Source organism: Malaclemys terrapin, chromosome 12 (assembly GCF_027887155.1).
Source record: "Malaclemys terrapin pileata isolate rMalTer1 chromosome 12, rMalTer1.hap1, whole genome shotgun sequence".
Lineage (NCBI taxonomy): Eukaryota > Metazoa > Chordata > Testudines > Emydidae > Malaclemys > Malaclemys terrapin.
This window is the reverse complement of record NC_071516.1, coordinates 37,108,034-37,121,174: the sequence shown is the minus strand read 5'-3', so window position 1 is coordinate 37,121,174 and position 13,141 is coordinate 37,108,034. Positions and strand designations below refer to the sequence as shown.

The 13,141-nt window shown below is 42.2% G+C and overlaps 1 protein-coding gene across 1 annotated transcript; it reads left to right on the top strand.

Moving 5' to 3' along the window:
- Positions 1-3,023: 3,023 nt before the first annotated feature.
- On the top strand, positions 3,024-3,980 carry LOC128846852 (olfactory receptor 14A16-like). Its single transcript, XM_054046101.1, has one exon. It carries the CDS (start codon positions 3,024-3,026, stop codon positions 3,978-3,980), a length of 957 nt encoding a protein of 318 aa, XP_053902076.1.
- The last annotated feature ends 9,161 nt before the right edge of the window (positions 3,981-13,141 follow it).

Below are 13,141 nucleotides of genomic sequence, written 5' to 3'. Positions count from 1 at the left end.
ATGTTTGAATAATGCACAGTCCACTTTTTCTTCTTTGACACACCTTTCCCAACTGGAGGCACCATGCAGGAGTAACAATTGCTGGTATGATCTGTTGGCTCTCTCCAAATCATTGGCACTGCAAAAAGCATAGATTTCCTTTTCCTGTTCAACCACTGGCAAAGATTTGTTGCACAAGTGTTGCAGCATATGTGTGGGGCCCACCTCTTGTCCTGATCTCCAATTTTGCAGCCAAAAGAAAGGTGATAGGCTTTCTTAACCATAGTGGTTATACTGTGCTTTTGTGATGCAAAAGTCACTTCACCACAAACATAGCAGAAGTTATCTACACTGTTCACACAAGTACGAGGCATCTCTGCTCACTTTGGCTAAACAGAAATGTGTCCCTTTGCAAAATCAAAGACTGACAAATAAGAGAGCACGACACTGTATGATTTCTAGAGCTGATATAGGGCAATTTGTTCAGCAGAGTGATGTAAGTTTTGTTATGATTGCATCATCCATGACTTCTAGGAATAACATGATGCTATTCATATCATGTATGACACAATACCAGCTTCAGATTGCATCATTCATTGTTTTGCCTAAAAAGCAAGTACTGTCCAAACCCAGTCATAGATTTATTCATAGGTCCAGTCAAAGATGTATTTTAGTCATTTCTGGTTTAAATTGAGATCCCTTCCCTTTATAACTCACTTATCCTCCGCCATTCCCAAGTCATGGGTCGTATATACTGACCCAATAGCATATCTTGAAAACTAGAGCCAATCAACAATTTTAAGTATCATTTTCGTTCTCAGTGACCCAGAATTAGTAAAGTTTGACTACATTTATTTCAGAAGCATTTTGGCTGTAGAGTAGTGTTATCAAATGATCCATCCCCTGTCACCCATTCCCAGCTTCTGGCAAACAGAGGTTTAGGGACACCCAGACCAGGGGATTGCATCCTGATCATCTTGGCTAATAGCCATTGATGTACCTATCTAATTCTTGTTTTTAACCCGGTTTATACTTTCAGGCTTCACAGAATTCCCTGGCAATGAGTTCAAAAAGTTGACTGTGCATTGTGTGAAGAAATTCTTCCTTTTGTTTGTTTTAAGCCTACTGCCTATTAATTTCATTTGGTGATCCTTGGTCCTTTTGTTCTGTGAAGAGGTAAATGCCACTTCCCTATTCACTCTTTCCACAACATGCATCATTTTATAGACATTTATCATATCTCCCTTAGTTATCTCTTTTCTAAAGCTAAACAGTACCAGTCTCTTTATATCTCCTCATATGGAAATAGTTCCATGCCCCTAATCATTTTTGTTGCTCTTCTCTATATCATTTCCAATTTATATATATCTTTTTTTTTTAGATGAGGTAACCACAACTTCACAAAATATTCAAGGTATGGTTATACCATGGATTTATATACTGGCATTATATTTTCAGCTTTATTATCTATCCCTTTCCTAATGGTTCCTAACATCTTGTTAGCTTTTTTAGCTGCTACTGAACATTGAGCAGATGTTTTCAGAGAATGAACCACAATGACTCCAAGATCTTTCTTGAGGAGTACTAGCTAAATTAGACCCCATCATTTTGTATGTATAGTTAGGATTATATTTTCCAATGTACATTACTATTCATTTATCAATATTGAATTCCATCTGCCATTTGGTTGACCATTCACCCAGTTTTGTGAGATCTCTTTTTGACTCTTCTCTGTCAGCTTTGGACTTAACAATCCTGAGTAATTTTTCTCATTATTCGCTCCATTTATAAATTTGTTTAACAGCACAGGTCTGAGTTCAGATTCTTGGGGAGCCCAGCTATTTACCTCTCTCCGTTATTAAAACTGAATATTTATTCCTACCCTTTCTTCCCTATCTTTTAGCAAGATACTAATCCATGAGAGAACCTTACCTTTTATCCCAAAAGCTTAAGAGCTGTAAGTGTGGGACTTTGTTGAAAGCTTTCTGAAAGTCCAAGTACCCTATATTAACTGTATCATGTTACATTAGCTACCCTGCAGTCATCTGTTCCAGAGGCTGATTGAAGTGTTGGTTTATTTACCACATTTAGTAGTTTTGCAATTTCATATTTGAGTTCCTTCAGAGTCTTGGTGACTACAATCTGGACCTGGAGACTCATTCCTGTTTGTTCCAAAACCTACTCTATTAACACCTCAATCTGGGACAGTTCCTCAAATTTGTCACGGAAAAATAATCGCTTGTGTGGCTATCTCCCTCACATCCTCTGCAGTGAAGACCGATGCAAAGAATTCATTTAGCTTCTCCACAACGGCCTTGTCTTCCCTGAGAGCTCCTTTTGCAACTTGACCATCCAGCGACCGCACTCATTGTTTGGCAAACTTCCTGCTTTTGAAATGCTTAAACAAAATTCCTCTTAGATTTTGTGTCTTTTGTTAGTTACTTTTCAGATTCGTATCTGGCCTGCCTAATTATACTTTTACACTTCTCTTGCCACAATTCAATGTGTAAATATGTAGCTCACCATTTACGTGGTGTTGGGGTAGAATCATTACAGACAAGCTGCCACGTAGGGGGCTGGGTGAGTCAATGTTGAATTTCTCTGGAAAGTGGGAATCACTATTTCAGCATTGCTATCAGTATTAGCCATGTTAGTATTTACATTTCATCCCCAAATTTAGAGCCTTCTGTTTCTCATAATAGGGTACTATATTGGCTAGGAATGTTGGATTTGAGTTGTACTTTTTTCCAGCCTTCATACCACATTGGCCAGATCCTCATATGGTGTAAACTGACCCACCTCTCTTAGCTTTAGAGGCAATAATCCAGTATTCACCGATATGCATCTCACTAGTGCTCTGTCTCACAGGGATAAGGAGCACTCTCAGCTCCTAGGCAGTGGAAGTGACAAGAACTATGCACCCTTTGCATTCCCATCATTAGATATTACGGAGAGAGAATTAGTTTATTTTCTCTGTCACTCTAATCTTGACTATTGCCCTTTTCCTTCTATCCACAGGCAGGACATAATGTTTGGAGAGGGAAATGTCCAACCGGACCACTGTGACCGAGTTCCTTCTCCTGGGATTCTCTGACGTTCAGGAGCTGCAGATTTTGCACTTTGTGGTGTTTCTGGTGCTTTACCTGGCAGCCCTGGTGAGGAATCTTCCCATGATCACAGCTGTAGCCTTTGACCATCACCTTCATACCCCCATGTACTTCTTCCTGATGAATTTGTCCATTCTAGACATTGGCTCCATTTCTGTCCCAGTCACCAAATCCTTGTCCAACTCCCTCATGAACACCAGATCAATTTCCTATTCCAGATGTGTGGCACACGTTTTTTTCTTTATATTCTTTACTTCAACAGGTTTTGCCTTATTTACTATCATGGCATATGGCCGATATGTCGCCATCTGCCAACCATTGCACTATGAGAGAGTGATGAACAGCAGAGCTTGCATCCAGATGGCAGCCAGTGCCTGGATGAGTATTTTTGTCTACTCTGCATTGCACACTGGGAACACATTTGCAATATCCTTCTATGGAGGCAACACAGTGGATCAGTTTTTCTGTGAAATCCCCCAGCTCCTCAAGCTCGCCTGCTCTGACTCATACCTCAGTGAAGTTGGGGCTAGTGCCTTTAGTGTGTGCTTAGGCTTAAGCTTATTTATTTTTATAGTTGTGTTATATGTTCAGATCTTCACCAGAGTACTGAAAATCCCCTCTGAGCAGGGCCGGCATAAAGCTCTATCCACCTGCCTCCCTCACCTCATTGTGGTCTCCTTGTACTTTTTCACTTTAGCCTTTGCTGACCTGAAACCCACCTCCAGCTCAACATCAGTGCTGGATCTCTTGCCGACTGTTCTCTATTCTGTGATGCCTCCAATGATGAATCCGATCATCTACAGCATGAGGAACAAGGCTATCAAAGCTGCACTGAAGAAACTGATAGGGGGGTGGTTATTCACCAAAAACAAAATGTCCATCTTTTGTCTTTGATCATGATTTCTTTTGGTGTTTCTTTTCAAATATAATCAAATGAAGGCATTATTGTCTCCTTGAGATCATGATTTTAAATCTGCTTGTGCAGAAAGGGGCATTTACACCAGCTGCACAAATAGGATCAGAATCTAATCTATCTATCTATCTATCTATCTATCTATCTATCTATCTATCTATCTATCTTTTCTGTACTGCCACCCACCATCACACTATCTGAGCACCTTCCACCTAAAATGAATAGCCATAATCAAGTTCCCAATGGACTTGATGAGGTCTCTGACCCTTTTCCTTTTGGGGGTATAAATGCTGCTTGGAATACCATGGCTTTTGGTTAATTGTTTGCTTGTGTGACAGAGTGTGGTGTGATGGTGTCATGTTGTGAACTTTGTTGTAGTATATGTGGAAATATTGTCAGGGTGACAGGACAAGTCTGACCTGGCTCAATGGCAGCTTATTGTGCTGCATTCTAATCAGCTGCCCTGCCTGGAGAGGTCTTTGACACCTCACTGAAGGACCATCATTGAGAACCCATCAAGACTGGAGTCTGGGGCCATCAATTTTTATTGTGTCTCCACTACTTGCCTGTCCCCAGGGGGAAATGATTTTTCCATACAGGGAGCCCACTGGCATGGAAGTCGGAGATGGAACTTTACAGTTTGAACCCATGGCCCATAGCCTGCGGCTTGCTTAACAATGGGATCCACTGTTGGGGCAACATGGTGCTGTCCACGGCCATGTGTAATAAAGACTTTCAGGAGCAAGATGGCAGAAGGGACTCTGCCCAGCTTGAAACTCGGATGAACCCTGGACTCACAGAATCAGTGAGATCAGATTCAGACTGGGGGAGGGGGTGTCTCAGAACTGCCTTGTTTTAAAGATCTGTGTTGGTTGAAGACTTATGGCATAAAGTTTCCCTTTGCTACACCCGTGTTCCTTGCCTTCCTGCAATGATCTTCTTAAAGAGGTTCAGATAGAAGCCAAAAGGGACCATAGGCTAGGTGAAGCTCTGGTGGAGTGTATGTAAGTGACTGTGGGCTTGGAGAACTCAGATACTGGTTTTGAGCTCCAAGGCAGTTGGACAATGGCCTCCCACAGCCAATGGAAGGGGATCAGAGTGTTTCATAGACTCATAGACTCATAGACTTTAAGGTCAGAAGGGACCATTATGATCATCTGGTCTGACACCCTGCATGATGCAGGCCACAAAGCCATCCCTACCCTTTTCCTTGACTCTGCTGTTGAAGTCCCCAAATCCTGTGGATTAGAGACTTCAATTGGCAGAGAATCCTCCTGCTAGCGATCCCTGCCCCATGCTGCGGAGGAAGGCGAAAAACCTCCAGGGCCTCTGCCAATCTACCCTGGAGGAAAATTCCTTCCCGACCCCAAATATGGCGATCAGTAAAACCCCAAGCATGTAGGCAAGAGTCTCCAGCCTGACCCTTGTTAGCCATTATACTATTTACCTGCCATGGCATGGTATTCCTTTGACTAAAATCATGTTTTTCCATTAAACCATTCCCTCCATAAACTTATCTAGCTTAATCTTAAAACCAGACAGGTCCTTCGCCCCCACCGTTTCCTAGAGACCCAGAGCTAGAAACTCTGATGAGACTCTACCCAGATGCAGTTGCCTTGCAAGTAAATGGCTCCCAATGATTGGGTCCTCTTGCAAGAGACAGATGACTGGACAGCTGGATAAAGGGCCACGTTCTAACACCTTGCTTATCTGCCTTTTGTTTTGTTTTATTTGATCAGTTGGTCAATTTGGTTTAGTTCTTTTATTCTTTTGGGGGAGGGGAGGGAAATTATTGTTACATGAGGGTGTCAATATTTTGTCTTGTCTTTGGGAAGCCAATGTGTCAACGCTTTGATGTTTCTTTTTTTTTTCTGAGTGAAATGAAGGTTTGGTTTCCACAATGACCAGCGGTCGGAAAGGAGCATCTGTAGTTTTCTGGATGGCTGAGTTCCTGCTGAAAGGTTTATTTGGATGGTCCTGGGATTGTATTGAATTAGTAATGACATGTTAGGGGCCTTGCACCTTGGATAAGTGCCTTTTGATTATTTTAAACCTAAAATAAAACTCCAGCCACACTCTAACGTATTCATTTAGATGGAATACTTGGGCTGAAGGTGTTAACATAACCCAGTCACTGTCCAACGTTAAACAGTGTTAAACAAGTTCCAGAGGTTGGTGTCCATAGACCACAGCGTGCTTCACACCACGGCAAACACATAATTAAAAATCCTGTTAACTTTTTATTAATAATCCAGACAGGAAAGGAAACCAGTTACAGTATTTGAAATTTAAAGTATTAAGTCAGGCTTTCATTTTAGCCACACTCCTTGTTCCGTTTCCCTTTAGCTGGAGGCAGTTTTTAGAAGGAAAACCCCCAGCTGTTTGGCAGTCTCTTAGGCTTGGTCTACACTAAACCCCCAAATCGAACTAAGGTACGCAACTTCAGCTATGTGAATAACGTAGCTGAAGTTCGAAGTACCTTAGTTCGAACTTACCTCGGTCCACACGCGGCAGGCAGGCTCCCCCGTCGACTCCGCGGTACTCCTCTCGTCTAGCTGGAGTACCGCAGTCGACGGCGAGCACTTCCTGGTTCGACTTATCACGTCCAGACAAGACGCGATAAGTCGAACCCAGAACTTCGATTGCCAGCCGCCAAATTATCAGCTGGGTGTAGATATACCCCTAGATATATCAGAGATGGTAATACCCGTCCTTTTGGGGAGAAGAGAAGAAGTTAGTTGAGTTGGGCTGGAGCTGTCATTGTTGCTGTTGTTTTTACTGTCCAGTCTTAGAAGCAAAATCCGCCTTGTTTGTCAATCTCTTCAGTGGTATCAAAGATGGAAATAACTGTGATTCCAGGTGGTGGTTGGGATTCAGCTGGAGCTGGTAGGGGTGGTGATATCATCTGGTCCTTCACTGTTGCGCAGGGTCAGGATGACAAAGGCCTGGGGTCCCAGGAGACAGTAGGAGTGGCAGCCATGATGGTGAAGCTCATTCTGTTAGCCTCTGTGACAGTGTACCCTATAAGGCTTTATGGGTGGGGTGCTTAGAAATGTATGTATGACATAACTGGAATATGTTTTGTGCTGCCTGTGCCATGTAACATATCTTTGTAAAGGTTATGGTCTACTATATCTATTCATCCTATTTGTACACATATATCATTTTCTACTTGAGGTTAAGAATATGGGCTGTATACTTGCTTGGTTTCTAAGTAAGCTTTGTGAGGCATTTGGTCAGCTTCTTTAGGAAGGAATTTGCAAGGTTAAGTACCTGATCAGGAAGCACTTGGGGAACCATGCATCTTGGAATGCTCCAATCCAAATAAGAAATATTCCTGGAGACATACAAGATACCATGTGGACAATGGCTTCTGCCTGTAAAGACTGAGTCGTGCAGGGACATGTGACTTGCCCAGGTGACTCCAGAACTCCATCTTGGAGCTGGACTTTGCATAGGAGTGAGGAGGGAGGGTCTCCACCACAAGAGAAAGTCTATTTAAATCCGTGGGAGACCCCTCCATTTTGTCTTCAGCTGGCTAAAGAAGGAGCCTCTCCACACACACCCCCCAACCCCGGATACTTAAAGGAAACTGAAACAAAGGACAGTAACTACAGGGGGTGTGAGTGATTGCTGGATCCAGGCTAAAAGGAGATTAGCCTGTAAAAGGGAGCATTCTGGAACTGGTGAGGATCTTATCTGTATTTAGTTTAATTAGACATAGATTTGCACATTTTATTTTATTTTGCTTGGTGACTTACTTTGTTCTGTCTGTTACTACTTGGAACCACTTAAATCCTACTTTCTGTATTCAATAAAATCACTTTTTACTTATTAATTAACTCAGAGTATGTGTTAATACCTGGGGGAGCAAACAACTGTGCATATCTCTCTATCAGTGTTATAGAGGGCGAACAATTTATGAGTTTACCCTGTATAAGCTTTATACAGGGTAAAACAGATTTATTTGGGTTTAGACCCCATTGAGAGTTGGGCATCTGAGTGCTAAAGACAAGCACACTTCTGTGAGCTATTTTCAGGTAAACTTGCAGCTTTGAGGCAAGTAATTCAGACCCTGGGTCTGTGTTGGAGCAGACGGGAGTGTCTGGCTCAGCAAGACAGGGTGCTGGAGTCCTGAGCTGGCAGGGAAAACAGAAGCAGGGGTAGTCTTTGCACATCAGGTGGCAGCTCCTAAGGGGGTTTCTGTAATCCAACCCATCACAGCCTCCATCTGTTCTTCTTTTTGTTTTTTCTGTACTTTCCTCACAAAATTTCTTTCTTTCCTTTAGGACCCAGAAAGGGAGTGATGGGTAGAATCATGTGACGTAGTGGGGATTTCCCCTTGTTATGTTTTATGAGAGTCTTACTGTTTTGCATGAATGCTGTGTTTTCCTCAGTTTCCCTGTGTATTGCATCAATGTCTAGGTGGTGAGAATAAGGGTGTGTTACTTTTGTGGGGGGCTGCTCCAGCTGCCTGCATGGATGCTATGGCCACCTCTTCATAACCTTGAGACCCAGGAGGGGGATGTAACCAGGTGACTCTTGGCTCAGGAAGTGAGACAAAGCCTGGAGGAGGAGCAACAGGCAGGGCAGGGGCCAAGCAGCTGGAAGCGAGTCAGTCTCAGCTGGTTTGGAGTGCAGGGGGAGGGCCAGAGCTCTGGCTCTTGGCTACCCTCCCTGCAAGATGGACTTGACTGAAAGTCACTGATTTCTCTGCTAACAAGTTTTGTCCTATGCTGTGTTCCTGTCAACTGATAAACCTTCTGTTTTACCAGCTGGCTGAGAGTCACATCTGACTGCGGAGTTGGGGTGCAGGGCCCTCTGGCTTCCCCAGGAGTCCCACCAGGGAGGACTCATTGTGGGAAGCGCACGGTGTGGAAGGGGATGCTGAATGCTCCAAGGTTAGACCCAGGAAGTTTGAAGCTGTGTAAGCTTCTTGCTCTGGAGACAGTATGCTCAGAGAGAGGAGGCTCCCCCAGAGTCCTGACTGGCTTCATAGGGAGTAGGTCCAGAGCATCGCCCCAATGATTCTGTGACAAATAGTCCATCTTCTCATTATTTTCTCCTCCAGTTAGGCTTAATATCTGACATACCAATTTTGGCTCATTAAGATTTCTTTTCAAAGAGAATTGGAGTTCATTCCTTTATACAATGTTTTTCTATTTCTATTTTCAGAGGTAAATCTTCAATTCTATTTGGCTGTCATTTCTCCAAATCCTGATGTAAAAGTGTGTTTGTAAATGGAGATGCTCAGTCTTTGTTATGATGAACAAAATAAGGTGGCTTTTTATTGAAATTAGAAAATAAAGTGAAAATTTTATCAGACATTTTCCAGAGTTTTGGAGGGATAAAAATAAAAAGTAGAAAAATGACTACATTTACTCTTTGGGTTTTGCTTTTCTTCAGCTTTTTCTCCTCCCATCCTTCATTTTTCCTTAGAAAAAGGGAAGAATGTAAAAATTGAGAAAATGGGGACAGAAGTAGTAAAAAAAACAAAAAACAAAAAAAACCCTGAAAACACAAACCTAATTATTTTAGTTAAAAATGTGATTAATTCTAATTTTTTTAATCAAAGGAGTTATTTTCAAAACCTTTGAAATGAAAATGTTTTTGAAATTGTTGTGTAGATTTGTGAAATATTTTGTTCTTCCCAATCAGCTTTTGTATATCTAATGCTAAGTTAAATTTGTTAGCACCTGTTAGTAAATATTAACACTTTTACTTCTTTCTTTCTGCATATTTGACTCATTTATATATTAACTATTCTTTAGAATCTTTACCTTCAACAAAGAGTATGTGTGATAAATCAGATAAACTCAGAATGTATAGAACATCATAACATATGCTTCTGGGAGTATATTCTTGGCAATGGGGTTTCCTTTGTCCAACAACCTATATAACAATACTGGTATGGTAACTTAGTTTGGGAGAATGAAAACTTCACCTCTTTTCCAGATGCAGGAGAGACACAGATCCATCTCTTAGTCTGTCAACAAAGAGTGGCAAAGTATTCTCTTATTTTCTGTATTCTCCATAGTGCTGTATTAATCTCTGATTGATAATTTTAGATTAAATAATTCTAATTGAGCCCTTTATTTTGACAATCTGGAGTCCTTAACTCAGATGCAACAAATTGCTGTTCCACTGTGAAAACAAATTAAGCAAAAAAGACCTACTCTTAATCAACGGATCTGCAGTCCTAAGGTATCAGAAACTTTCAAAGGGATGTGTTCTCCTAAGTTTTAAGTGCTTTTGAAATTCCAGTACAGGTGGGTCTATTCTATTCTATTCTATTCTATTCTATTCAACTACTACAGGTGTGTCTATTCTATTCAGAGCAGAAACAGGGGGGTCTATTCTACTCTAGTCCTAGTCTAGTCTAGTCCATAAGGGTTTAGTCTATTATATTATAAACTAGTACAGGTGAGTCTATTCTATTATAGTCTATTCAACTAGTACAGGTGGGTCTACACTATTCTGTTCTAAAGAGGGACAGATGGATCTATTCCAAAGTTTTCCAAAGGGATTAAAAAAAAAACATTTCACAGGAAATTTCAAACATATTTTGTTTTGTTCTAATTGAAAATAAAAACAAATGTGAAATACTGAAATTTCTCATGAAACAGAAATTTGGAGTGTCCATCAGCTCTATAAATAGACTCAGATTTTCAGAGACACCTAGGGGGTCTGGATGCTCAACTTTCCTTAACAATTAATGGAAATTGGGCATCAAAATTCCCTTGAAAAATGCCTTCCCTAACCATAGTTTGAGAAAGTCCCAAACATGGCACAGCAGCCTTCTCCTCCTGTTCCCCTCTGCACACCCTACCTAAGGCCTTAGTATAATTGGAGTCTCTGTGCCAATCCTTTTCCAGTACTCCATGAAGCAGCAACAATAACCCTGGTTTGAATTCTAGACATGATATTCTTCCTGTTCATACATCATGTGTCCACCCACCTTTAATTATAGACATGTTCCCTGCTGCCATCCATCTTCTGAGTGAAATCCAAGGCAGTGGTGAATCACTTATAAATCCCTGAATAGCTGAGGCCAAGTGTCATAAACTGGGCTGTTTGTATCCAACTCACTGAGACAATGTAAGACCACTATTAAGCCATGTCCTCAGCTGATGTCAAGCAATGTAGCTGAGTTGACATCATGGAGCTATGCTGATGTAAAAGAGCTGAGGAGCCAGCTCATTGATTTTGTCAGTGTTATTATTACCAGAGCTCCCATAAACTTCAGTCCATGCACCCTAACCTGAACTCCACCCTCTCAGCCTCCCTTTCTTCATGCACCCGCTCACCAGGTGAGTTGAGCGTTTAAGAGGGAATGGGCCCATACCATCTGTACCTTAATAACAGTCTATCAATGGCACCTGATGGGGGCATCTGGTCTTTTTTAAAGCACCATAGAGGAACAGGAAATAGGGGAGGAAGCTGTGGCAGAGGGTTGCAGAGCTCAGTAGGCTCCTGCAGGAGATAGACCTTTGACCAAGGGGAGAGCAGAAGCAGATCCTGGAAAGGGATGAAAAGCTGTTCCCAACTTGGAAACTTGAAGATAGACAGAGAGAGAGACCACAGGGGGGAGAGGCTGTGTGCAGTTTGAGACTGGGCTGGAAGACTCTTTTGTGCTTATTTTGAATTTTATGTTAATAACCCAGACCCCAAGGAGGGACACATGAGTCTTAGTGGATTTATTGAGGAACCCCATGGAGGGAAATGGAGGCCAGGCACTGCACAGCTATCCCAAGCCATGAGGGGGCACTCCAGAGGTCACCACACTATTTATATACCCGTTTATCCAATTACCATTTGCTGCCCTATCCACATAATTTGTGGATACTGATATAGTAGAATTTTGTGCTGGGAGGATTTAGTTTGATCCAGTGTGGAGATGGAAGACTGGCACTCCCAGAGGGGCAGAGTTAAGGTTGCAAGAGGAAATCTGCCTTTAGTTTTTCCCTTAACTTCTTTTAAGGGCTGCTCGGGATTTTTCACATGAGAGATTCTTCCCTTGAAAAATGCGATTTCATCAAAAATGACATTTCCTGCTGGACAGCTGGGAGCCTGGGAGATGGGCAGACAGCATGGGTATCTGGGCAGCGAGGCAGATGAAGAATCAGGCAGCTGTCAAGCTGAAGTCAACCAGGAGCCTGCTTGGTCTCCAATGAAAATTTCAATTTAATCTACACATTCAATGAAAAGTTCCCATTCTGTCAAAACAGCGTCTTCCAATGGAAAATTGTTCCATAGGATAATTTTTGGGCAGCTCCAATCATTATATTTTAACATATTTATCTCACTGATTGGGTGATGTTCAAATTATTATCAAGGCCACTCAAGAGAAGAAATGAGACTCCAACCAAGAGGTCTTCAGCTTTTCTGCTCAGCCCATTATGTGAGTAAGACTTTGGGTGTAACATTGCATACCAAGCTATAGCGTCTCATCTCTTTCCATTAATGATCAATGGGAAATTTGGGTAAACAAGGAAAGCAGGATTAGGCCCCCAGGACTTCACTGCTTTTAGTGATAAACTATTTATTGCTTCAGATTTACCAGAGCACTCATCCCAGATTAAGCCAACAGCTAACTGATTAGGATACAAGGGGACTTTCTATGGGGCCCTTGGGTTCCACCTCTCAGTCTTATCAAATAGAAGACTTAGAAGTGACTTGATTACAGCATAGATATTCCTTCATGTGGAGAAAGGACCTGGTACTAAAGGGCACTTGCATTCTAGCAGGATAAGAACCAGTAGCTGGAAGCTGAAGCCAGACAAATGCAAATTAGGAATAGGGCACAAATGTTTAACCATGAGGCTTTGAAGGGGGACACTGACCCCACACTGGCTGGAAAGGGGTTAATGAGGGCCAGGAGCTCAGTCATCCCTACCCTGGTACACGTATGAGAGGTCAAACCCTGGAGTGAGGAATTAACAGAGGAAAAGCCCAATACAGTAGGTACAGTAGGGGATGAGCAGGAGAAGAGATGGTTCTCCTGTGCTATCTTGAAGGAAGGCCTAGCTGGTGTCAGAGAAAACCTATAGATTGCATGGAGCAAGGCTGGTCTGTGGACAGGGGCTCTCCTGAAACTTCTGGATATGAGAGCCTCTTTGGGGCAGATAACCTTTGTGTGGGA

Bases quoted from the DNA above. Each gene is read 5' to 3' on its own strand.
- LOC128846852 (XM_054046101.1), top strand. From the start codon at position 3,024: ATGTCCAACCGGACCACTGTGACCGAGTTCCTTCTCCTGGGATTCTCT.